Source organism: Macrobrachium nipponense, chromosome 20 (assembly GCF_015104395.2).
Source record: "Macrobrachium nipponense isolate FS-2020 chromosome 20, ASM1510439v2, whole genome shotgun sequence".
Classification (NCBI taxonomy): Eukaryota; Metazoa; Arthropoda; class Malacostraca; order Decapoda; family Palaemonidae; genus Macrobrachium; species Macrobrachium nipponense.
The window spans coordinates 46,262,964-46,290,833 of record NC_061089.1 but is presented as its reverse complement, the minus strand read 5'-3'; the positions used below and the strand labels follow the sequence as shown (position 1 = coordinate 46,290,833).

The following is a 27,870-nucleotide window of genomic DNA, read 5'->3' as shown; positions in this document are numbered from 1 at the left end:
GCAAAAAAGCGGCCAAAAGCCTGCTATAGGTCACAAAAGAGCACTGATGTTAATGATTCTGTCAAGAACCTCTGTAGCTGTAAAGAAACCGTACAGTTTTTGGTAGACCTCCGATGGTGGCGTTTGTTGCCCAGTTAGTTTCTGTGCTTGGTTCCAGTGTCCTTGGCCGAGTTGGCGTGACTGTAGCGCTCCCGAACGAGTTTGCCTAATTTTTTCAAGGTTGGCACTCAAGATTTTGTTGTTGCTAATTGTTGATATTTTTAAGGCTGTGATCAAGTGATAATTGGAAGTTGATTCATTTTAAGGAGACAAGTAAAGAAACATAACAGTCTAAGCTAGACTGGTAAGAATATTACACTGTTGTGGTTCTGTTGTAGATAAAGCCAGCTGTGTAGTGGCACTGACTCTTGAATTTAGAGCAGCTTGTAAAAATGTGCCTCATTTAACTTTAGAATAGTTTATGAGGTATATTTTTGTGGGTATTGGTGGTGAACTGATTATCCATCCATATAGTCAGATTCCATTTTGGCCATGGTGTGGATTACCCTAGGTTAGGCAGGCCTTTATGGTACTGTTCTGTTCGGGAGTAATGTTTAGTGTGTGTAAATCAAGTCCTAGCTAATGATTTCAATCTCATTTGTAAAAACTGTTTTAGTTCAAGATATTCATGAGCATTAGTCTCTTAGGCTAAATGCTGAACTCAAATTGAGGCTTGTGAGAAAGTGGTCAGGTGAAACCTCCATTTCCCTTGCTCTGATGATAACACATTCTACCTTAGTTAAATGTGAACTTGTCTCCCTGTTGCTTTTAACCTTTTGTGATTCAAAGGCTTGTCTGGTTTATGCACTGGCAAACTACGACCTGTGATACTTCAGTTATTCAGTGAGCTATATTTTCAAGCAGAAGCCACCTTTGAAAGAGACTTGCAATGAATATAAAAGTAGTCTATTTAGGATTACTATGTTTAGTTTGCATAACTCGGTAAGGACTGCTATAGTTTTTTCACACTAGGAATAACAGTACAAGGTGAAGAGACTTGAGTAGCCTCTCGTTTGACTAAACAAAACTTAGACTCGTTCAAGTTACTCTTAAACTATAGTGGTCAAAGGCATGCCCAGCATTGTAGTCACTGTGCTATGGTCCACAATGACATCAATTGACCTTGCCCTGTTCCCAAACTGTTACTCAGATAATATGAAATCATGTAACATCTCTCTATTGTTTTCCATTTTTAACATAATGTAGTGCAGATATTCAGCTTACCATTAAAGTAAAATCACAGGAAGTAGCAACAAAAAATTTGCCACGGACAAATTTTGAAACCCAGGAAAATCTTAAAGGATAGTAGGTTATGTTAATGGACAATATTTAATTTGTTAAATAAAGCATTGCCTCTGTTCTGAACTACTACATTTTGCTAGTACCACATAGGGTTTCTTTTTCTTAATCCAAAAAATCAAGTTAGGAAATCTGTTACCTAACTGGGAACTTGATGCAACCACCACCTTAGAAAACTAGCCTATTTTTACACGCCATAGGCTGGGTTAAGGCCTTTATAACCCACCTATTGTATCCATATGGTAAAAATGGCTGTAATAAAACTGAAGAATAAGAAAATGTCTCCCAAACTTCCACCAAAAATCACAGCATTTTTGAGAGAAGGCTGTTATTTCTATTTCAGAGCTCAGACAAGGGTAACTGTAAGTTGCAAGCTTTTAGGGGAAACTAGGCCTTTATCCTTGAGACATTGTGCCTGTGAAATCAATGAATAATTATTGTAGGGTCAGGTCATATGCTGTGGTGTAGTTAGTCTTCTGAGATGTATGTTCCCATTTCATTATTAATGACCAACAGAAAGTAAATTGGAATAGTTAAGGAAGTTTTTTTCCTAGTTCATAAGACACTTAATGCAGTAAGGAGAGCTTTGAAACATGATATTGTCATGTTACAATAAAGTTTTATACATACTTACCTGACAGATATATACGATTAATGGCCCACCCAGCCTCCCCGCAGGAGACAGGTGGAAGAGAAGAATTCTGATTAGAAAACGGGGATGGTTCCTAGTCCTGCCACCCAGGGCAGGGCGGTAGATCACCTGACCTACCTGTAGCGTGTGCCGCGAAATTTGAAATTCTGTCGGAGACGACGGAGTCTATAGCTAAGTATATATATCTGTCAGGTAAGTATGTATAAAACTTTATTGTAACATGACAATATCATTTTTATACATTCAACTTCCCTGCCAGATATATACTTAGCTGATTAGCACCCATTGGTGGTGGGTAAGAGACAGCTAACAACTGAAATAGACAGGTAAACAACATATGTTGTAGGTATTAATAAACCTTGGTTCCTACCTTATTAGGCTGAAGACTTCGCGGCTACTGCCTTGGAGTCTGCTTAGCCTCAAGAGCCTCAGCGAGATATTGATCTATGGCTAAGAGTTCTTGTGGGTCTGCCAATGGGGTCTTATCCACTTACTCGGCAGAGCCTAAAGGCCTTTGTCATTGGGTGCTATTCCACTAACATGACAATACACCTTGTTCAAGGAGCACAAAACCGATCCTGATCACCTGATCCTAACATCCATGTTAGTTCTAAGATTGTAAGGAGTTATCCCCGAACTCCTTACAAACAACCAAAAACTCGAAACATAATTACACTTTCATTACAAAATATACAAAAAAAAAATTTTGTACTCCCCTACTAGTCATACATACCCTTGATCCCCTACCAGCAATGACACTCTGCTCCCGTGCGACAGTAGTGAGCTTGCTAATAGAAAACCAAGCACATATCTGACAAGAGGGTTTATGTACGATAAAAACACAAAATTAAGGATCAGTCTTTGCTCCAAGACCCAGTACTGTATCTGCTGATACAAAAGGACCTAGCGAGAAGCACTTCTCATAGGTCACTCTCACATCCTTCAGATAATGAGATGCAAACACTGAATTGCACCTCCAATATATAGTCTCAATGATATTCTTTAGAGACATATTCTTTTGGAACGCCAAGGACGTTGCTACTGCCCTCACTTCATGAGTCTTGACCTTTAGAAGACCGAAGGATTCCTCCGAGCAGTTCTTGTGAGCGTCCGTAATAACGCTTCTCACAAAGAAAGCCAAGGCGTTCTTGGACATGAGTCTTTTGGGGTTCTTCACCGCACACCAAAGACCTTGTTGACAAGCTCCCATCTGTCTCTTCCTCTCTAAATAGTATTTAAGAGCTCTCACTGGACAGAGAGATCTCTCTATCTCTCTGCCTACCAGGTTAGATAGGCCTTTTACCTCAAAACTTCTGGGCCAAGGTTTTGACGGGTTTTCGTTCTTTGCCAGAAACATTGTCTGGAAAGAACAGATGGCAGCATCTCCTTTGAACCCCACCGTGGAATCCAGAGCGTGTAATTCGCTCGTCCTCTTGGCTGTAGCGAGAGCCACCAGGAACAAGCATTTCCTTTCCTAGTGACGTCGCGGAAGGACGCCAGATGTAAAGGCTCGAATTTATCCGATGAAAGGAATTTCAGGACCACGTCTAGATTCCAACTAGGTGTTCTAGGAGTAGCTGCTTTCGAAGTCTCAAAAGATCTAATTAGATCGTGTAGATCTTTGTCGTTAGCAATGTCCAGGCCTCGATTCCTGAATACTGAAGACAGCATGCTTCTGTATCCTTTTATTGTCGAGACAGATAGGTGTGATTCCTCTCTCAGAAAGAGGAGGAAATCGGCAATATTCACTATAGAGGTACTGGAGGAGGACAGCTTCTGACCCTTACACCACCTCCTAAAGACTTCCCACTTTGACTGGTATACTCTTCTCGTCGAAGCTCTGCGGGCTCTAGCGATAGAGCCCGCAGCCTTGCGAGAAAAGCCTCTCGCTCTGACAAGTCTTTCGATAGTCGAAAGGCAGTCAGAGCGAGACCTGGGAGGTTGTGATGAAACCTCTCGAAGTGGGGTTGTCTGAGTAGATCGTGTCTGTTTGGAAGCGATCTGGGGAAGTCCACTATCCACTCCAGTACCTCCGTGAACCATTCCTGGGCTGGCCAAAATGGGGCTATGAGTGTCAACTTCGTGCTCTTCGAAGCTACGAACTTCCTGAGCACTTCCCCCAGGATTTTGAACGGGGGAAAGGCGTATGCGTCCACACCCGACCAATCCATGAGAAACGCGTCTATTGCGAAGGCTCTCGGATCTTCCACTAGAGAGCAGAAGATCTCTATTCTTTTGGAGAGGAACGTCGCAAACAGGTCTATGTGAGGTCTCCCCCACAGGGACCAAAGACTTCGACACACTTCTTCGTGTAGAGTCCATTCTGTGGGAAGGACCTGATTTCTCCTGCTCAGTCTGTCCGCTCTCACATTCTTGATCCCTTGAACAAACCTTGTGAGGAGAGATATGCCTCTTTCTTCCGTCCAGGTTAACAGGTTTCTTGTCAACTGATAGAGGGAGAAAGAGTGCGTGCCTCCTTGCTTGCGTATGTAAGCCAGAGCCGTGGTGTTGTCCGAGTTTATCTGTATCACCCCGTCTCTGACTATCTCTTCGAAGAACTTTAAGGCTAGGTGTATGGCCACAAGTTCCTTGCAATTGATGTGCCAGGACACCTGTTCCTTTGTCCAGGTGCCTGACACCTCCCTTGCTCCTAGCGTCGCTCCCCATCCCGACTCCGAAGCGTCGGTAAATAACACTTGGTCTGGGTTCTGCAGAGCAAGCGATACGCCTTCGTTCTTTTGAAGTGGAGGGATCCACCACTTCAGATGATCTTTTACATCTTGTGGAAGTTGGAAGATGTCCGAGAGTTGACCCGTCTTCCAACTCCACACCTCTTTGAGGAAAAACTGAAGAGGGCGAAGGTGAAGTCTCCCTAGCGAGAAGAACTTTTCCAATGAGGACAGGGTCCCTAAAAGGCTCAGGTAATCCCTCGCTGAGCTGTTCTTTCTCTCTAAGAAGCTCGAGATTCTCGACAAACCTCGAGCGATTCTTTCTCGCGAAGGATACCCACCCGAAAACCCCGAGAATCCATCTGAATCCCCAGATAGACCAAGTTCTGGCTGGGGATCAGTTGTGACTTCTCGAGGTTGACGAGCAACCCTAGCGAATCTATCATGTTCCTTGTTACTTCTAAGTCCTCCAAGCACTGAATCTTCGACTTGGCCCTGATCAGCCAGTCGTCCAAGTAGAGGGAGATGTTTATCCCCTCTAGGTGAAGCCATCTTGCTACATTCGCCATCAGGTTGGTGAATACTTGTGGGGCTGTAGACAGACCGAAGCACAGAGCCCTGAACTAAAGATCTTGTCTCCTATTACAAAGCGAAGATATTTCTTTGACAAATGGTGAATGGGAACGTGGAAATATGCGTCTTGCAGGTCCAGAGAGACCATCCAATCTCCTGGACGAAGAGCCGACATTACAGAGGCGGACGTTTCCATGCGAAACTTCTTTTTCTGTACGAAGCGATTCAGAGCGCTTACGTCCAGAACTGGTCTCCACCCCCCCGATGCCTTTGGTACTAGAAAAAGGCGATTGTAAAATCCCGGGGAGTGTGGATCCTGCACAAGTTCGATGGCCTCTTTTTCCCACATTTGCTCCACCATTTGAAGGAGAGTCTTTCTCATTAACGGGTCTCTGTACCTCGCTGACAGTTCCCGAGGCGTAGATGTTAGGGGCGGGCTGTCGTCGAAGGGGATTACATATCCCTTCTTCAGGACCGACACTGACCAAGGGTCGGCTCCCCTTTTTGCCCATACTCCTGCAAAGTTCAGGAGTCTGGCGCCCACTGGAGCTTGGAGGAGCAACAAGTCACTTTGATTTCTTGAAGGGTCTAAATGAAGACCTTCCTCTCTTTTCAGAGCTCTTCTTTCTGGCAGGGGGACGAGCCGCTGCACCTCCACGAAAGGGCTGCTGAGGAGGACGAGATTCCTTCTTAACCGTCGACACTACAGGGCGTCCTTTCTTGGACGTTTGCGTTAGTAGGTCTTGTGTCGCCTTCTCAGTTAGCGAGCGAGATATATCCTTCACTAACTGAGAAGGAAACAGATGATCTGATAGAGGAGCTTCTCACATTCCTTACAAGTATTAGTAAAAGAACATTCATACTCCCTGCACCTCTTGCATACCGTGTGAGGGTCTACCGAAGCTTTCGGCAACCTCACCTTACAGCCTACATTCACACAACGTCTCACAACCATACCAGAGTCAGACATTATTAAAGAAAATTCCAAAATCAAGTCCACAAAACAGTCCACAAAAGCGTATGCCAATCCAACAATCCAGATACGTCACCAAAAGTCGGTCAAGAAGATCAATTGCCGGTGAAAAAAGAAAAACCAATCGAGAGGAACCAACAACAATGTTGATGGTCCGGGCGACAGAAGAATTCTGATTAGAAAACGGGGATGGTTCCTAGTCCTGCCACCCAGGGCAGGGCGGTAGATCACCTGACCTACCTGTAGCGTGTGCCGCGAAATTTGAAATTCTGTCGGAGACGACGGAGTCTATAGCTAAGTATATATCTGGCAGGGAAGTTGAATGTATAAAAACACTATTTAAGGACTAACACCGCTGATAAAATAAAAAGTGGGGCACCATCGAGCTTGATTGTTTAAACGATCAGATTATGCCCTTTTTGTGGTCAGAGTAGTTCAGACACATGTTATCTTGGTTATGGAAGGTTGAGTAGACATTAGTTGTTTAAGAGTGAATTTCTGCAAACAATTATTTTCGTAACAGTATAATTGTAAGTTTACTGATTCTTCTCCAACAACCATTTGAACGAAAATGGGATGCTATTTTAGTCACTGAAAAAGAAGAAAAAATTATAGTTAATAATACAAAAAAAGGACATGCTAACCTTCGAATTCCCTTACTTTTGAATAATGATTTTCATTAACTCCTTAGGTTTCGAGCCAAGTATTTTCCATGGTCTGATGATTCAGTTAAGCTGAACATTAATGGGACATGTGTGTTTTCTAATTTCTTTATTATTGGATCTCTTGTTCTCGATTCTTTTCAACAAATAATGGAGAAATATACCATGTTAGGCCTCAGAATTTTCAAAGGACATTAATTTCAGAGTTTTTAAGACCAAATGCTTATTAGTTTACATTACTACTGTACTTTTATCCTGCGCCCCTCCCTCCAATTTTGCCATTAATTTGGGAACACAGGAATCGTAGTAATTTGGCTTAATAGCAAGTTAATTTCTCGCCAAGAACATCATGCACACAGTTATCCAGATGATGTCTCATGATTTGTTTTAATTCGTCACAAAGGGAACAGCCACTTATTCTGTCTTCCTTCACCGCATCCCTCTTACAAAGTAGAGGAACTACAGCGGGATATTGTTGTAAATGTACTTAAAAACACTTGGTAGCTGAAATGAGTAGAGTTTGCATCAATGTCACACATTCAGAGCTTCTGTTAAAATGCAAATTTGTCTGAACTGAATAGTCGAAACTGATACAAGGTTGAGAGTTTTCTTTGGCACAGAATCTATGAGCCATATCAAATACTGTAGTTGATGCTTAGTGGTGTGCCAAAAAATCTCCCTAAGGTTGATGACTACCTGCAGGATGGAAACTAATCTGAAACCACATAAGCTGACATAAAATATATTTCATTACTTTCTTGAGCAGCAGCAGGCCAGAAAAATGTCCTCATTTGAGGTTATTTTGAAATTTCTCTAGAATGACAGGCATTCTCTCTGGTCTCTGGCTTCAAAATTACCTGTTGATACTTAGTTTTACAAGTGAACCCAGTGGCGTAACTAGCGTTAGTGGCACCCGGGCCAGACTCTGAAAGTGTCGACTCCATTACCGTGCTACAAAGTACTAAGTGGTGAAAATTAAACCCACATTGTAAACCTTAACATCTCGATCATTTATTTGATTTCATAAAGCTAAAACAAAAACACAGCAGATTTACAATGGAACCCTACGAGCTTTGTTAGCAGCTATTTCTCTAATAATAACAAAGTCCTATTGATTAGAAGGAAACCAGGGTTGCCGTTGTCCAAAATCCCAAACTGTCCAACAGCAGAGTGGATAAATTGCTGTTCAGTGTACCGATCAGACGAAATGTACTTGGAGATCTAAAATTATGCCAAAACAGACCTGCTCAAGAGATGCCAGAGGGCCCCTGGCCCTGCCCCCACCCCGGACAGTGCCGCCCCTGGAGGACCGCCACCCCATTGTTACGCTACTGAGTGAACCACTAGTACTAAAGAGTTTGCTACTGAAATAGTGTTTATGGAAGGTAGCTAATGAGGATATCTTTCAGTGATGGCCTAGTTACTAATTACAGTTTCTGATTGAACGGAAGATATCGCTGAGTAATGTATTCTGAAAGATAAGAATATCCCGGGAGGCTGCTGCCACCCAGACGAATAATGACAGGACAAAAAATATAAATGGCCATATGATAGTAATTGTAGGTTAAAGAGGCCTTGTAAATATGTGATTTTTTCTGTATTTATTATTAGAGAGCCAATTCTTATAAGCAGCAAGAGTAAAAGGTCCTTATAGGCAAAGGAAGCATTCCCAGAAAGAGTAGTAATAAAGAAGTATGAACATAAGACACATGAATATTTGAAAAACAGTAAGTCAGACAAGCGAACGCAATGGTGCTTGCCATTGTAAAGTATTAACTCAGCCCTCTTACACTGTAAAACACTGTCTAGAAAAGACTCACTTTCACAGTACGGTACGTGTATGGAAGCATCTTGAGGAGCTTGGCATTATGACTGCATCTTACAGACTGCTTTAATTGAATGAAGTAGGTAAACAGAGAATACTTGTCATATTTGTGAATATTAATGAAATATCATTTGAATGGCATCCCAGTAAATTAAAGTTCTGCTTTCCACAAAAATATTGTGTAGTGGAAGTAAAATTAGTGCAATATTTTCTGATATACATCTACATTAAGTACAAAATTTCAAGCAAAATGTTTACAAAACGCATTACATTGTCGGACTCAAAATTTACAGAGGAAAAATACGTAACATTCAAATTCCAGTTAATATTTAGTTTTGAAATCAAAATCTATACTTGTTTTTTTAATGCATTAATTAATTGCATTTAGAACGAGTATCCTAGATGAAGGATGAATTTAATTTTGTTTATTCATTTTGACATAAATGTATTTACGCCATTCTTTTTCTCATTACAGGATTTAGGGATTTGTCATCACTCAAGTAAATCCACTTTTGCCTGAATTCCTTCCGCTGAGATTGAAGTGTCATCTACATCTGCCTACGAGAAACCTGCGAAGAAAATGAGGACGCCTAGATGGTTGTACTGAATAATCCTAAAAATGAGGTTAATGTAAATGGAGTTCTCCCCCCAGTCTTCTTTTCAGCAGTGTGCCAAAAATCTCCTTGTGGTCTTGGTCGTCATTTGTGTCCTTTCGCAGATTTTCAGGGCTTTACTCTTGGTGTTTACTCTTATACCTCATTACATATTTTTCAAAACACACAGTCTTATAGACTTTGGGCACCACTTCTCAGGCCTCCAGTAGCTATCCTAGCATTTTATCGAGATTAGTATTGTATGTATAGGACTTATTAGCCATCATGAGTTTTTGTCTGCTTGATAATAGGATCTTCTTATTTACTAGGGATCTTTTTACACTGTCCAGGCAAATGTTGCTCATAGTTCGTAATATTACCCACTCGGTACCAGCATCATGACCTAGTATCTCCTCCCACCTTCCCAAAATAACGAAATGTCTTACCTCACCTGGCGTCCCTTCCCACCGCAATTTGGGCCTCCTCCTCCTCCTCTTCCTCACAGTTTGCCTGCCTTTGACATATTTTTAGCTTCAAAAATCCGTTATTCCCTTTACAATGTGCAATCCTGTTTGCTCCATGACTCCATCTTTTATACTGGATGCTTATATTTTCAGTTCACATTGGCCCACTACAATTATACTTACAAGTGCCCAGACAACCCCGTCTTCCCTTTGGCTATTTACCATCTACCAAAAGCAATGTTTTGCTCAATTTGACCTTACTCGACTACCTTCTTATCCATTCTTCGTTCATTAAACATTTCTGCAGTCACGTAAAACAGCTCCCAGGGATCAACATTTCTGCAATACCTTTTAGTTTTTTTTTCATTACTACAACAAACTATAAAATACTGTGCATTTTTTAAAGAACGCCAGAAATATCTGATATTTTCCCTTTCTACCTGCCACTATCTTCACTCTCAGATTGTTAGGTATGGTAAGATATCTAGTTTAATAACTCCTTCCTTCTGGCCAGTACTGTGAGAGCTAATAACGCTAGGAACGTTAGTTTCACTGTTGTGGTTTAAACTATTTACTAACTGTTAAGAAGAGTAATAATAATGGGCCCTTCCAGTGCCTTCTGCTTTCATAACGACCACCTAATTGCTGGTCTTCTTGGTTCTTTGTCAAATTCCTTTGTGAGCTCAAAACATATGACAACTTTTCTGTTCACACACGGTACGTCTCGCAAAGTTTCTTCGGTGTAAGACTGAGACGCCTCTATTGTTGATTTGTCTGGTATGAAGCTTAACTGGGAATTGCTGATTGTTACCATTGTTCTTTAGCTGTATCCCATTATTTACTTCCTCCATGCTTTTCATGCTATAGTTTGTTCCTTGAATACTTTTTTCTCTCACTCTGCCATAACTGTATAAATCCTATTCAGCTCATCAGTGATTGGGTCATCGCTGCTATTAGCCAACACCTGTTAGGCTTGGTGGACCATGGGCCTCTCCAAGGGCCTCTGTAGCTACTTTTCGTCTTCTTAAAGTTCTCCATACCTGGTTCTGATGCCACTTTTTTCTATTGCTTCCAGTTGTCACAAACATCTTGTTCATAGTCTCTTCATGTAGTTCAAAATACTGCCTCATGATTGCATTATTCGTCTCTTAACTTCAAAATTGTTCAAGTGCCACCTTTTGCATACTTTGCGAGCTTCAGTTTTATCTCCAAATTAACTCGTTCACCTTTGCTATCCAGAAAAACTTTTCTTCCTCAAGCGTTGTTGAATTCTAAAACAATTCATGTAAAATGTTTTCTGGTCTTGTCTCCAGCTTTTCAACCTTCCACTCAAGTACCCCTGTTACCTGGCTGACCTTTTGCCTAAACCCTCTGTCCTAACCTGAGAAGGCTTTCTGCTTCTTAAGAGCCCCCTACACGATCAATATTATTGACACAATATATTGACTCCATTTTATTGTGCAATGTGTCTCCTCCTAAGTGGCTCCATATTATTGTTCAATATCGTCAGTCGAGCGAAGGATTTCAGCGAGACATCATCATGACGGATACTGCTGTTGCTTTAATCGGATTGCAATAGTCTGCTACACATTTCTTATAGCCTCTGGGTATTTTTCATTATACTTTTTCAACAAGACCTCATATGCGCTGTCTTTCTTTTGTCTGTCACTTTATTCTTTACTTTTAACCCGTCACAGTACAGTTGTAAGATTTCCATTAGGAATTGTCGATCATCTTTCTTGCCCGACATGTCGACTGTATGATGACAGGAAGCATACTGACAGGAATATTGTTACTCTCACACTTCCAAATATATTCGTCTTGTGCAATAAAATATCAAACCTTTTGATGGCGTCAATATATTGCCATTCTTCGATACTATCTCTACACTTTCAAAATATTGTACAAAACAGAATATTGCGCAATAACATTGATCATGAAGGGGAAGCTAAAATTTTTCTACGGTTCCTGATTGTGGATCTCGCTCTTTTCTAACAATTGATTCATAGTGCAATTGCGAGGTTTTCCTCCTGTTACACCTTTTACTGTCAATTTCCGTTTCAGCGCTGAATGGCCTCGTAGGCCCCAGTGCTTGGCCTTTGGGCTAAATTCTATTGCCAATTCAATTCTTTCTCCATATACCTTCCCCTGTAATACAAGACGCTTTGGCTGCTGCCTTTTTATTTGCCCCGTCTCATTAGTTTATACCATCGCCTTTTGGTCCCAATTTGACATAGCTTTATCCTATTCCCATCTTTTTACCTCTTCCTTTTTCGGTTTTCATGTCGTGATTCTTTTGATTCTTACTTCATCGTCTTTATTTGCCGTGTTATGAACTTGGCCCATAGCCATCTAGATGGATGTGTTGTGTTAAGCATGCTTCACTGACATTTCGAACTTGGGCATCGGGGAGAAATGAGGTCAGAGCTTACCCGCAATGCCACAACGAAGGATAAGAGCTTATCTCAGCTCGTAAGTAAATAAATCTGTCAAAGCCAGATGTATTTACTAGAGCTGAAACGGATCCTGCCTTATACTCTTGTAACGTATGATTATTTTTTCCCTTATATTTTCTTAAAGAGATTGTCTTTTTTATTTCAATCCCATAAAAAAAATTATGTATAAAATATACTGGTCATTTCCACAAGTAGCGAGAAAACAGCATAACTGCTACGAGCACTTCTGGGTTACTTAATGCGTTCGGATCCGATTTTACTGAAATCCTAGAAAATCCAAATAGGAAATAGAATGACGTAACTTCTCCCTTACAATGCCCAACTTCGAATTCAGGTCAGGTAGAAATCAAGTGTCCTGAAATAGAATTGATCCGTATCCTTACATGCTGTTTTTTTTTAATGTGTATGAATTTATCAGTCACATTCACTAGAGTTGTGGAAATAGTGTTATATAATGACACTTAAACGTCCCTGATTTCCTCATATTGCTGGGTATGATTTTAACTGAAATTCATAATTCTGAATAAGAAAAGGAAATTAATTTCTCTATTCAACACAGCTTCACACCTGGTCCAGAAATGAGGTCACCATCCCCACTATATCTCAACGGAGGATAAGAAACTACCTCGGATCGTATTTACATATTCATATCGCAGTCAGATGTTTACCAGAGTTGAAACCGAGCCATCTCCACTTTTGTAAGGTAACGTATGGCATTTTTTTTTATCTTGTGGTTGAAATATATATTATATCTTCTGGTTATATGCACCACATCAATTGAAATTCGATGGTAGTATTATGACCTCTTCATTTCTTGTTTTCCTAATATTTTCGAAGTGATGTTCGCAGGAATTCTTCAATGTCCAAAAAGGATACAAAATTTAATAATTTTCGGTCCCCTCCTTGAGCTCTCTGATCTTAGGTCAGGTTACGCATGACCTTGTAAATTCATCTGTTGTGGCATGATGGGTAAGCTCTGATCTCACTAATCAACCTTACCTGGGTTCGGAGCTCAGGAAGGAGAAAGCGATTTCGTATCCTACTTGGATTTGCTAGGATTTCGGTGACAGCATAGCAGATGAAATTAGGAAATCGAGAGCTTAGCTCATTGTATGCCGCTGCATTTCCACAGATGTGTTGAATGTGACCAGTAGTAATCATAAATCTATATTTTAGCCAAAACATGCATGAAAAATGCTTAACATTACCTTACGAAAGGGTAAATAAATGAACACGATTGCGACAGCATTTGTATTTGAGGGCTGGGATGAAATCTTATTCTTCGTTGAGGCATAGTCGAAAGCTTGGCAAAGGAAAGAAGAAATATCTAGTTTCATTTAATATTTGGGTTTCATTGAATTTCAGATAAAATCGTACACATCAATAATAGGCAACAGAGAAGTTTAATCCATTGTATGGTAACTTTCTTGCCATAATTCTTAGTGTTACTGATTGATTTCATAGACTGTGTATGGGCTATGCCAAGTACGTAAATGCAAATTGCGATGGCTGTTTACAAAAGCTGATTTTGTTATTCAGTATGATCTTGGAATCTCTCTATTTGCGTTTATTTCCATTTCTCTCTAGTCCTCTTCAATGTTCTTGTTCAAAATATTCATCATCTTCTTTATCTCCCTTGCAAACCTCATTATTTGCCCTAAACATCTGTACCCATACCTTGAAGCTACTTAGTTGGCATCAGCATTTTAGTGAAGTTCTGAATCATCACGGTTTCCATTAGCTACAAAGATCATCTTTTTAAAGTTAAATGTCACTTTATTTTTTTTTTTCTTATTGTTACTAACACCCTCTGAAAGCAATTGTAATAATCGAGTATATTAATAAGATAAAAGGAATGTACTGCTTCCTCAAAAGACTACCCCTTCCTACTAATGGTGAAGAGATGGCGATAAAGATAATCCTTTATTAGTAGATCAATAATTCTTTGTTCCTCTAAGGCACAACCCTGAACATCTTTGACACCAATTGTTATATATTGATAACGCTGGAAGTCATACAGCATGGCAACAGATACACTTGGCAAATGTTCTGAAGGCTGCTGTCTCCTCCCTTCCCAATCGCTGTAATAATCATTGTTGTAATTGAAATTGTTGTTGATCGTTTTTCTCTTTTGCAGCATCTCCCTGTCTTCAGTTAAATACTTAAATTAGGTTGAATAACGCATCAGTTTTCCCCATCGTATATCCATTTTCTCTCTTGGTTCCTTTTCCATATCCATTTATTTTCTGACCATAACTATGTTTCTCAATTCTACCTGGACTTTAGTAATCTTAGTCCATCTTGTTAGGTTACTAGATGCATCAATTTCCCCACTGTATATCTAGTCAGGGCTAAACCTAAGAATTTTTTAGTGGGTGGGCACTGGGCTTATTTATTCTATTTTTTACTTCGTCATTGCATATAAAATACATGCACATTGTTATTTAATAAATCATTTTTTGTCATATTTTAGTTAAGATATTTTTAGCTACAGCAACAAATAGTTTTCGAGTAGTGGTTTGGAGCTAACAAATAGTTTTCAAGTAGTGGTTTGGTGTTATCTAAATCGTCTACAGACCTCTTTGGCGAAACTGATTTAGTGGGTGGGCAATTTATTCTTGTAGGTGGGTAGCCGCCCATCCAGTTAAAATGTTACGTTTAGGCCTATTACTGTTGTACTTTATAAAAGCTCCAGTAATCTTACTCCCCTTACTTGTTAGGTTGTTATCACTTAGCTCCTGAATCTTACTCTTTCAGCTTGGTAGGTTACTATTGAGGTAAGCTTCAGTAATTTCTCCTACTTGTCAGGTTGGTGAATGCTTTACAGTACCCCAATGTCGTTCATTCTCCGTCTTGTTCATTTACACACATATTTTTTCGTAACCATTTCTTCAACTTTTCCCTGTAGTACATTTCATTTGGGGCAGCAAGTGCTTCCTGGTAGCCGTTTGGTGTACATATTAACTACTGTCTTTCTAAAAATATGACAATTCAAGGGCTATACCAATTTTTGGTGTTGGATAATTGTCCCCAATTTTGGGTTGTCTTCAACTGTATTTACAACATTTTTGGTGTTCTAACAATATGACTCTTTAAATTTAAGGTCTACCATCTTTAGGTGTTGTTGGACAACATTATTCCCTATTTTCGGACCAGTCTTCAATTGCATTTACATTTTTTGGTGTTTTATACAACTTTAAACTAACATTTCACTTTTTGGTTCATTCTCCTAATGTCTTTCTAAAAATATGGCATTTCAAGGTCGCCCATATTTTTATTTTACTCTCTTAAATATGAAAATTCAAGGTTACCATTTTTTGGTGTAGGGCAATATAGTCCCGTATTTTTGATAGTCTTTAGCTGTATATACATTTTTGGTGTTCTAACAATGACAATTATAGGTCTACCATCTTTAGGTGCTGAACAACATTGTCTTCAACTGTATTTAAAACATTTTTGGTTCTAAAAGTATTACAATTCAAGGTCTATCATCTTTTGGTGTTAGACAACTTTGTCACGTATTTTTGGTTGTCTTCAACTGTATTTGCAACATTTTTAATGTATACAACTTTTAACCAACCTTCCGTTTTTTTGGTTAATTCCCCTACTTTCTAAAATTATGGCAATTAAAGGTCTCCAATTATATTGGTCCACTCTCCTACTCTTTCTGAAAGTATGACAATTTAAGACATGTATACCATTTTTTGGTGTTGGACAACATTGTCCCCTAATTTTGGGCAAGTGGACATTGTCCCCTATTTATGGGCAAGGTCTTGGCCCCTACTTTTGGTAAGGTCTTAAAACTGTATTTACACTTTGTTCTTTAAAATATTCTCCATTCTGACCAATTCTCTTTCTCATTTTGTAATTTCATGTAACAAGAAATTTTACTTAAAAGTCCTTTAAAAATGTTCTCAACTTCATTCTGTCCCATTCTCTTAAACATTTCATAATTTCTTGATGTAATATGAAAATTTGTTCATGTAATATAAAACTGTTACTTAAGTCCTTTTTCTAAAACTTTAGTAACTAAACTTCACTCAGACCCATTCTCTTAAGCATTTTTGCAATTTCTTTATGCAATATGAAACTTTTACTTTTCTTTATGCAATATGAAACTGTTACTTTTCTTTATGCAATATGAAACTTTATTACTTAAGTCCCTTTTCTATTTTTTTTAAGCTTATAGGAATGTTGTTACTTTTTCTATTTTTGAGCTTATATGAACTTTTTTAAGCTTATATGAACTATTCTACATTTTCTATCTATGGCAATACATTGATTGCCTTGCAGTATTTCTAATTTTTGAAAAGCTTATCTATCCTATAGCAATACACTGATTGCAATGCAGTTTTTCTATTTTTGAGCTTATAAGAACTATCTACATTTTCTATTTATAGCAATACATTGATTGCCTTCTATAGCAATACATGATTGCCTTTCAGTTCAAGTTGAAGCTACAGTTTCTATCTATGGCAATACATTTGATTGCCTTGACTGCAAGTTGAAACACAAGTTAAGATATTTTAGGGAAAAAACTAATCAGAGCTAGCAAAACCTTAAAATAATTCATATCTCTTTATTAATAAAATTCAGCCTTAGTAATTACATCATTAAATATAAGAACATACTTTTTCAGTAATGATATGATGACATTTGATGTGATGTGAAATAAATAAGAGTATTACTTGCTTTGTTCAAAATTCAACAAACATTTTGGCCAATTTAAATGTAGTTTTCACAGTCGTCAAATGAAACCAAAAGACTTCTCTTTAAAATGGAGCAAAACCTAGTTGTAGATGCCTTGCATATCCAGTCAAGGTAATAGACGCTTGGCATGCCTTCACAGACGAGATATGGCACCCTTAATCACTTCAGGCTCACATAATGCCACAGATCAACTGCAAAACAGAATTAAATGTTCATTAGTTTCAAGTCAATTTCAACTACAAAATAATGTTGCTACTATACTACAACATGTTTTTTTTTCTTTACAGATAACTCTCCCAATACTTCATGATTACTGTGAATAAAATATATCTCCAGCCTATTGTTTCTTCACTGGTGGACCAGTAGAAGGAAGGCATGCCAGACAAGGTGCTTATACATCGGAAAGGATACACATTCAAGTACTGACTTGCAGTTGCCAAATAATGACAAAAGCCACAGTTGGAGAAGAATGAAACGGTGGATTGCTGACATGGAAAACAAACAGAAAAGAAAGGAAGACACAGGGACACCCAGTAAAAAGAAGTCTTAAAAGAACCTAAAACTCTCCATGCTGCTCTTCATCAAAAACTTCGGAAGCAGATTTCAACTTTTGTGTCTTGCATCAGGGAAGAAACTGTAGCATGACCATTCTTCCTTCTTACTTCAGAATGCTGAATGCTGTTGCAATGCAAGCACAGGTACCACTAACCCGTTCTGCTTCTGTGAAGGTCATTGCTGCATTTCTATAGTTTCCTGTATCATGGACGATTCAACGTTTTTGCTGAAGTTATGATTCAAGGTTGTTTGCTTTAGTTATCTTTAGTTATGCTGTATCATGACCATTCTTCCTTCAATCAATCAATTGCTGCAAGCAGCACAGGCACCACTAACTTGTTCTGCTTCTGTGTAGGTCATTGCTGAAGTTACCAGAGGTACCAGTAACTAAGGTACCACTAACTATTCTGCTCTAGTTTAAGGTCATTGAAGTTTCCTTCAATTAATCAGTTCTGCAAGCATTACAGGAACAGCTGTACGGGAACCACTTAACTCTTCTGCACAATTCTTCTGCTTCTGCAAAAGGTCATTGCTGAAGTTTCCTTTATCATGACGTAGTTGTAATGTAACATGGCCCATAATTCCTTCAATAAATTGATTCTGCAAGCAGCACAGGCACCACTAACTCGTTCTGCTTCTGTATAGGTCATTGCTGAAGTTTCCTGCATCATGGATGATTCAAGGTTTGTTGCTGATGTTACACGAGGTACCACTAACTCTTATGCAAGGTCATTGAAGTTTCCTGTACATGGACTTGAATGATTCAAGGTTGTTGCTGAAGTTACCTAAGTTAGTCATAATGTAGTATGGACCAAGATACTGTAGCATGGACCAAGATTAATTGTAGCATGGACCATTCTTTCATCAATTAATCGATTCTGCAAACAGCACTGTTACCACTATCTGCTTCTGTGAAAAGTCATTGCTGAAGTTACCTGAAGTTAGTTATAATGTAGTAAGGACCAACATTACTATAGCATGGACCACAAGATTAACTGTAGCATGGACCATTTTTCCTTCAATTGATTAATCAATTCTGCTAGCAGCACTGTTACCACTAAACACTTCTGTGAAAGGTCGTTGCTGAAGTTATCTTACCAAGATTAACTGTAGCATGGACCATTCTTCCTTCAATTAATCAATTCTGCAAGCAGCACATGAACCACTAACTCGTCTGCTTCTGTGAAAGGTCGTTACTGAAGTTTACTTTTCATGGACGATTCAAGGTTGTTGCTGAAGTTAGTTAAACTGTAGCATGGACCATCTTCCTTCAATCAATCAATTCTGCAAGTAGCACAGGTACCTCTAACTCTCCTGCTTCTGTGAAATGTTGTTCCTGAAGTACCCTGTGGTTAGTTATCCTGTAAGGTTCTAGGTACTTGTTTGTTCGTTTGGTGTTTTTACGTTGCATGGAACCAGTGGTTATTCAGCAACGGGACCAATGGGTTTACGTGACTTCCGAACCCCGTTGAGAGTGAACTTCTATCACCAGAAATACACATCTCTCACTCCTCAATGGAATGGCAGAGAATCGAACCCACAACCACCGAGGTGAGAAGCAAACACCAAACCAACCACACCACTGAGGTGCTCCAGGTTTCTAGGTATGCTTTGTTACAGCTTGAAATCCAACCTCTGAGAGCAATGAAAGGATAAGGACTAGTCTATAATTACAACCTACACCCACAATACTCATGGAATCCTTTGTCTTCAACTGGCATCCCAAGTGAGAAAAAGTAAGAAAAAGTAAAGTATTTTGCTAGTAACAATGACAAGATATTGTCTCCTGGAGCCTCAGGTGTTAGAATATGATCACTTTACATTTTTACTTTTTCCTTATGAAGAGTTACAGTCATCAGAGAACAAAAACTTACAAAGCTTTTTAAACAAAACACAAAATGAGAACAATTTACGAATCTTCCATTAAAACTGAAAACAAGACCAAACTAATTAATGAATATCTCTTGTAAAGATCTTGTAAACATGTTGCTCAACCAGAATCTTTTAATTATCAAAGAAAATGGTTAAGCCCTTACAACCAAGAAAAGGAGGGATGAAAAGAATACCTAGCAACCATGGAAACTTTCCAAGATAGACACATGACCTAAAGCCGGGCCAGGATGCTGAACCTAAATACCAAAAACCAACAGGGAATGTGATAGAACTTCTTAAAATCCATCAATTAACCATATTTCTGCAGACTTTCTTCCCATTAAATTGAACCTTGTGTCCTGCAAAAACATTTGCAGGACACAAAACATCTACAAAATTAACCACTTGTAAACTTCCTAAAGAAATGCAGTACTCTGCCTAGTCCTGCACAACAAAAGAGAAACCTTACTCACTACAAAGTTATTTTAATTTCCATTATATTCTTTCTTTTCCATTCTGTATTTTGCTTCTTCCTAAGATGGCTACTTTATTATCAAGAAACTTACTTTGCTAGTTAATAACTTCTTACGCTTGACTTTTAAGAATGTCCCACGTTCTAAATAATATTTTAATTTGAAAATTATTCAGAATAAGCAATCATAACAGCTTTTGCAATTACTTTCGTTTGTTTAATAAAATGTTGAAACAACGTTACCACGACAGACCAACTGCTCTTGTTAATCCTACATAAGAGGCAGTAAACTGGAAAAATGGCCATACAGCACTCCTTCCCCTCCACACAACAAAAAAATTAAAACGGGATAGCGCTAACAACTGTGCTTTGTGTAGAATAATGTACAGTGATTCTAAATATCCTTTCAGACAAAATGGCATTATTCTCTGTCCTTACCCCTTTCACATGCTCCCTATTTGGTCTCTTCTAGTATTCAATAATGAGTGTGTCACATCCACAAGAGAAAAATTACTTTAACAAGCCTTAGTTCTTTGACAAGAAATAATAAACGCTTTTTTAGTATTACACAACAAAAATGCAGGTCACGCAATAATAAAAAACTGTGACCAACTGGAACATATAGAATATATATATAACATACCTTTAGGATCCACGGGTGTAGCTGAAGCTGGCTCAGCAGCCTGACTAACAACTTGCTCTGCTTCGTCTGTGTTCATCTTGTTTGCTGCATTAGGAATAAGGACACAGGTGTTATCCAATCCGCCAGCATCGGCAGTACCTTCCACTAAGTTTTGCCAAGCCTCATGAGTCTCCATTATTATCTGTAGAAAAAATTTCAAATTAAACTACTGGACATATACAATACAGTTTGGGTCATTATTACCTAAAACCCTCAAGTACAGTACAACATATTTACTGAGCTGGTGTGTGTAAAAATGAATACTTCTATTTCCATGAACACGAAAGCATAATAATAATAATAATAATAAAAAAGAACTAGCTACTACTTGCAAATTGGGAAATAAAATGCTGAGCATAATTAAAAAAAATCAACAGCAGCATCAACAGAAACATCACAGATGACACTTCAATCTACAAATACCATGACCAACAGCTTTCAAAATCTTTCAGGAGGACAACTGAGCATCAAAGGAACCCCTCCTAGTCACTAGTAACCAGAATAAAAATCATTTCATCCACTTGAGAAAAGCAGTGGTCAGTAAACACTGATGAATACTGATTATTATATTCTTCTGTTACATTACTATTATTTCAATTATTATTATCATTAGCAGCTTTTATTAATTTTTCCCATTACAGTAGAAGCACTGTAATTAAATTCTAAGTACACGTTGCTTTTATTGTAACTGATGAAGGAAATATTGTATACTGTAAAGAAAACAATTTTAAGGTGGGAGAAAGCTGCTCCAAGGTATTCACAACTAATGGAACACATGCCAAAGCTCTTGACAAATAATTCTGCCAAGTAATCTGTTAGCCATCAATTTAAAAACAAAGAATAAACTCAGCTTCTCATAGTTTTTAAAAGAATATGCTGCGCTTCTAATAGTTATTCAGTAGTATTCATATTGTAAGAGTTTATTAATTAAGATACAGTTCTGAGCTTCTAGGTGCAAGAGGGGAGACACTGGTTTACAAGTTTGACATTTCCAGACCAGCTAACTATATTGCAATCTACAGTTTCCAAATTTATCTGTAATATTTATGACATCCTCCCAAATAAACATTGCAATCTCTAACATTTATGACATCCTCCCAAATAAACAATCTTGGAAACAATCAAACATTTAAAAAGTAAAGATAGAAGACTTACTTGAAAATACACAAATACATTTATTCATACACAAAACCTAATTAAATTACGTACTATTAATAAAACAATGATAGTGTGAGGAAAAGTCCTTCAGGAATTATATGGTCATTCAGCGTTGAAAGGAAAATTGAGTGTAAAAATTTACAAAGGTGTAACAGGAGAAAAACCTCACAATTGCACTATGAAACTATTGTTGCAAGAGAGTGGAAAGTAAGATGGAAGAAAGAATATGAATGGAGGTACTGTAAAAGGAATGAAAGAAGTTGCAGCTATGAGTCAAAAGGAATCTGCAAAGAAGGTTAAAGTATAATTCCTATAGTGCTCTGCGTGTGAGATGCACTGACGGCACAATCTCCCTATAGAGAACTTTCAATAAATAAGTTACCTTGTGAGCAAATTCCCGATCCTTTGCCATCCCATCGAAAGCAAACTGGTTCTCTGGTTTGCCATCAGGAATTTTATAAATCTTGAACCATTCCACTGTTGCTTTCAAGAATCCTGGCATGTGCTGCTCAACATCAGAGATATCACTTAACTGGGGTGCCAAAGGATCATTGACATCAATAGCAATCAATTTCCAATCAGTCTCCCCTTCATCAATAAGTGCTATAGTTCCAAGAATCTGAAAGAGATGACAGTCAATAAAAGAAAATTTCTAGGATAATGATGACAATTTACAATTTACAAGATGGGAATACTATACTATAAATAAAAAAATAAAGAAATTAGTACTAACCTTGACCTGAATAACTTCACCTCTTTTGGCTACACGATAGCCAATCTCACAAACATCAATAGGGTCGTTGTCACCTTTACAACCAGTGGCTTCATCTTGGTGGCTTGGATCTTCCCAAGTCTGATAAAAGAAATTTTATAAGCTTTCCATATAAGAAAATGTGGAAAGTGGGATGAAAATTAACAGACTGGAATAAAGAGGTCAAGGAGAGGAGTAATGCTACTGGTAATACTACTGAAGCATACCAAAGGACTGGAGTTCATAATGGGAATTTTAGAAAATATGTACATTATACTTAGTTAAGATTACACGAACAAATAAATTTCCGCATCAAAATGGAATACTCTATTAAAATGGTTGTCAATCGAGGAATTTATCGAACAAGAGGGTAGATTATTCAAAGAAACCCTATAAGAAAAATAACAAGCAGAATTCTTCTTTGAAACCAGACCTACCTGAGGAAGGGCTCCATAGTTCCAAATGTAGCCATGGTGAGGGAATACATTGGCCACATATCTAAGTTTTCCTTTTTTAACATCTTGTTTGATAGGATTGAGAGGGTCCTTTGTTGCTATCTGCAAAATAATACGAAATGAACTTAATTTGTGCAGTCAAAAGGAACAAGCTATAACAGGGCATTTAATAAGCAAAGTCCCTGTAATATGACAATGTCAATACAGTATATGGGTAGGTAACCAAACTCAACACCACTTTTGTTTCAAGTCAGGAATGTAAAGATGTCCAATCCAGTCACACTAAAAATCCAATAGAAAAAACTATAAACCTGTAAGAAACAATATAAAAACAAAAATTTTTACTTGGGGATCTTTTCTATTGGGAAGGTATTACTGAGGAATGCATTAAATAATTATTCAATTTATTATTACATTTTCCTGTACCTCAAATAAACTTTTACCTATATTCTTCACAGCAATTATAAGTGAGTAGTACTTTCTTTTCCTTACAAGTTAGTGATTACTCAAGCCTGTTTTCCGTTCCCAACTTGCTGTTTCAAGACAACAGTTCCTACCTAGTTTTTATTGCTTGGAACAGTGATGCAAAATAACTACTTTGTGAAATCTAAAATTTTAATATCCATAGCAAAACTATGCATCTGCTTCATACATTCTACACTATTTTGAGGGTCCTCATCATTCTTCAATTATCATACAATAATTGTAAAAGTGATAAAATGCAAAAAAATACATTCAACAGCCTTACAATGAGGTTTAATAAGTTTACACTCAGGACTCTCCTTATGAAACTTGTGTTCATTAAAACTTGGGTTAAGACAAAACTGCACCAGCATTAGAAGGTTGATATACGCACAACAGTTTTGGCAGGTTATGATTACCCATTGTGGTTTTGGCATCGCGATAACACCTTTGACTAGTTAAGGAATACCCTCCATAGTTTTTACTTTCTTTTCCATCATTATCCATACATTAAGGGGTCGGTTGCCTGATGCACCTTTTCCGTTGCTTCTATCAAAGGCATCATCCTCCACCAAACCTATTCTCTCCATATATTCCTTACAATATCAAGCATAGTTTACTGTCTGGCAAAGGGGTTTTTACTACCCCATGCCCTTGCTGTCAACAACCACAGCTAATGGCAGCGGGCCTCGCCTTTGACTAAAAAGTCCACCTGCATGGCAGGAGTTTCACAATTATTGGTGGTGGGCCTAGCCTTTTACTCAAAAAAAAAAAAAGACTCCAAGGTAGCAGTTGTCCTTTTAGTCGCCTTTTACGACACTCAGGACCTACGGTAATTGTATTCTTACACCCCTACTACAGGGTCGACCCAGCAAAGTTTCAATTCTTAATGGCAAAACCACATATTTGGCTTCATCATTTATTAGGTAAGTCAGACCTTGGTTCCACTTCCCAAATCTTTAATCATGTTCGAAGGACTCAAAACAACGTTAGTCAACTAACAGAACCCTTATCAAGAAAAGCTGGTTTTAGCAATAGTACAGTGGTACCTCAGTTTTCGTGCATAATCCATTCCGGAACCTCCTCCGATATCCGAAACATATGAAAACCAAAGCAATAATTCCCATAAGGAATAATGTAAATAGTATTAATGCATTCCAGACCACCAAAAATATTAACAAAAAATACAAAATATTAACAAAAACTACATTTTACAGGGAATAAACACAGTTTTACATACAGAAAACAATGAGAAGTAAATATAAATGATCAATGAAATGAATATTAAACATTTAACATCAATTTTACCTTTATAGAAGACTCTTGTTAACATTTGGAAAATGGAGAGGAGGGGAGAGGGAGGAGAGGTTACTGTTTGGAAGGGGAAACCCCTCCAGAAGGACTTCAGGTATCACAAACCTTTCTGGGGTTACTTCTCTATGTTTTTTAGTGGCACTGTCTGAGGTTACTTCCCAACCTTGTTTTTTACTGGCACTAAGACCAGCTTGAGAGTCACTGGACCCCTGTCAAATAACAAAACTGTCCTGAGACATTTGTTTCTGACATCTCTTCAATATCAGCCTAAAATGATACAAAGCGTTGTCATTAAACATGCTAGACATGGATTGCAACATCTTTTTTAGGATGAAGTGTCTCAATAAATTTTTTTTTAGATCACTCCACTTGGAAAACATTTTTTTAATCACTGAAGTAGGCACAGTATCCCCTCTCTCTTCCTCAGATCCCTCATCTGCTGTCTGTTGCTGTTTCTGCTGAAGGTTTAGTAGCTCCTGAGTGGTTAGCTTTTCCCTGTGGGGATCCACTACCTCTTCCACATCCTTGCCAATCACATCCAAGCCCACAGACTTCCCCAGACACAATAGACTCCACAACAGACACAGGGTCATTGAGGTCAGCCTCAAACCCCTCGAAATCCCTCTCAAGGTAACACACTGGCCACAATTTTTTCCAAGCAGAGTTCATTGCTTTGGAAATCACTCCCTGCCAAGCCTTATCTAGTATAAGGCTTATGCAGTTGAAGATACTGAAGTGATCATTCCAGAACTCTCTTAAGGGTCAATTCAGTGTCTGAGGTCACTTCAAAGCGCCTTTGGAACAGTGCCTTTGTGTAAAGTTTCTTGAAGTTGGAGATGATTTGCTGGTCCATGGGCTGGATGAGAAGAGTGGTATTAGGGGGCAAGAACTTGACAGTGATGAATTTAAATTCATCCAACAACTGGTCTTCCAAGCCAGGAGGATGAGCAGGAGCATGTCTATTACCAGAAACACTTGAGGGGCAATTGATTTTCGGAGAGGTATTTTTTCACACTAGGGCCAAACACTTCATTGACCAACTCAATGAAAATTTGCCTCGTGACCCATGCTTTCTTATTGGCCTTCCACATAACAGGCTATTTATTCTTGATCACATTGTTTATCTTGAACACTCGGCGAGTTTCAGTGATACACAAGTAGGGGCTTCACTTTGAAATCCTCACTGGCATTCCCACAGAACAAGTGTGTTAGCTTATGATTCACTGGCTTGTGCCATGGCAATGAACTTTCCTCCTGCATGATGTAGGTCCGTTTTGGCATTATTTTCCAGACAGGCCTGTCTCATCACAATTGAAGACCTGCTGTGGGAGGAATCCTTCAGCATACAGATACTCCTTGAATTCCTTAATGAATTCTTCGGTGGCATGTTTATCTGAGCTCGCAGCCTCCCAATGCTGTACAATCAGCATGCAACATTCTAGCTTTCTCACAAATGATTTCTTCAGACACACTATCCCCAACTAACTGTTTTTCATTGATCAACACCAACAAAAGATTTTCAATATCTTCCACTAATAGCGGTCTCTGTTTAGATAATGACATGACCCCTTTCGCAACATCAGTTGCCTTGATTTCATGTTTCTTTGCTAAGATAGAGCTGATTGTCGACACCGACTTGCCAAATCTGTTAATGTTGGTGTCTTATTGAGCAGATCTGGGCTGGTGCAATCCTTGACACAGAACACGCTGCATAAGTGCAATAATTTTGAACAAGAGTGGAAATCTGCTTTTCATTTCCAAACAAGCTGTCACATGAAAATGTCTACATCTTGTTCTGAAGTCAGTTATCATATCCTCATTCGATCTTATTTCAGGTGTTTGTAGGAGACTATGTATTTCTAAACCCAAATAGATTTGATTGAGAGGCAAGAAATTATTTTTATCTGCTGGATTTATTTCACATATATTATTTGTGGTCAGTGGCTTCCGTTGATAATAGTTCCTTAGTATTTGTAGATATGTCACAACAAGCTTCATAGAGCAAATGCACCATAGGTTCCTTCCTCTGAAATAATAGGTTGAATGTGTTGAATTTAGGATAGTTTAAAATTTTGAAGTACATATGCATGAAACGATCATTTAATCCTTCGTAGATGTGAGTGGATGTTGGGAGCCTATTTTCAAGATGTTTCCCCCTGAAATACATAGTTAATGGCTGCCACTGTTCTAAAATACGGGATACAGCCATGTGAAGTGACAGCCATCGAGTCTGTGAGACATGGAGAATTTTATGTGGCTCTGTATTACAAAAAACTTGGAATTGTTGGAATTCACTGTGTCTCTTTGCACTATGGGAAAAAATATGTATAGATTCCTCTTATCAAATTCTCACAGCCCTGGGGAAGGATTTTGGCAGCGTTTGAAGCGCAAATGTGTAAAGAGTGACAAATACACTTAATTAGTTATGCAATATGCTTTTCATCTACGTGTTATGCAAATATTTCATGTAAGTGATTGTTAGATAATATAAATTAAAGTTAGAAATTTAAAAAAACGAATGAAATAGTGTGCAGAGGACGTGCAGAGCCCCATGCGGAATGCAGATTCCGCACTCCGCATGAAAGTGTGTGATAGCTGCCCGTAGAGTTAAAATTCCGCATAGCAGACGAAAAAGGTGTACTTCGACAACGCTGATGCCAAATACTTGTTTACATTTCGTAATAAAATAGTGATCAAGGACTTACAAGGATACACAAACGGGGATAACACTGTCCGTTCACGAAAAACCACAACTCCGTTGCCAGATGGCGTTGGTGCATTATTCAAGGGCATTTTAAAGAGTATTGGTTTGAAAAAATGCATTTTATTATTTGGAAGCCTAACTTTAAACTTTGCCCTATGAATGCTTGTTTCATACTTTTGTCGCGACGTTTAGGTATAAATAACGATATATAGCAACGAACAATAGAGAAATCTTAAACAAAACTGAAATCTCGAACGTTGATGTTCGCCGAGTTACGCATAAATCTTACTTTTTATGCGTAAAAGAAACAGAAACCAACAACGGGCACTCATTAGTATTCGAGCGTAATTTTTTTTTTTGTATCCCTGTTATGTAACTTTTATGCACCCAACAGCAAATGTTCTGTTTAAGTTAGTATTTGAGCTTAAAAAAGATTTCAGTCAATGTACGTGCGTACATAACATATGATCCTAAATTTACAGTAAATTTGGGGGGCATAAAGTGTTAGTACTATCAATGTATGCAGGTAT

The 27,870-nt window shown here is 38.4% G+C and overlaps 1 protein-coding gene and 1 long non-coding RNA gene across 2 annotated transcripts in view; one reads left to right on the top strand and one right to left on the bottom strand.

The window, feature by feature from the left end:
* Positions 1-232: 232 nt before the first annotated feature.
* Positions 233-17,549, top strand: LOC135225626 (uncharacterized). The gene is made up of 4 exons (XR_010317049.1): positions 233-343; positions 9,168-9,316; positions 12,765-12,908; positions 17,203-17,549. It is a non-coding gene; the product is annotated as an uncharacterized LOC135225626 (long non-coding RNA).
* Positions 16,771-27,870, bottom strand: part of LOC135225618 (inorganic pyrophosphatase-like) — a 16,250-nt gene continuing 5,150 nt past the window's right edge. Inside the window, exons 3-7 of the mRNA XM_064264936.1 lie at positions 22,843-22,962; positions 22,388-22,507; positions 22,037-22,273; positions 20,458-20,638; positions 16,771-17,106 (exon numbers count right to left, since the gene is read on the bottom strand). Coding sequence (XP_064121006.1) covers positions 17,075-17,106; positions 20,458-20,638; positions 22,037-22,273; positions 22,388-22,507; positions 22,843-22,962 — 690 coding nt within the window. The 3' untranslated portion in view covers positions 16,771-17,074. The remainder of the gene's footprint in view (positions 17,107-20,457; positions 20,639-22,036; positions 22,274-22,387; positions 22,508-22,842; positions 22,963-27,870) is intronic.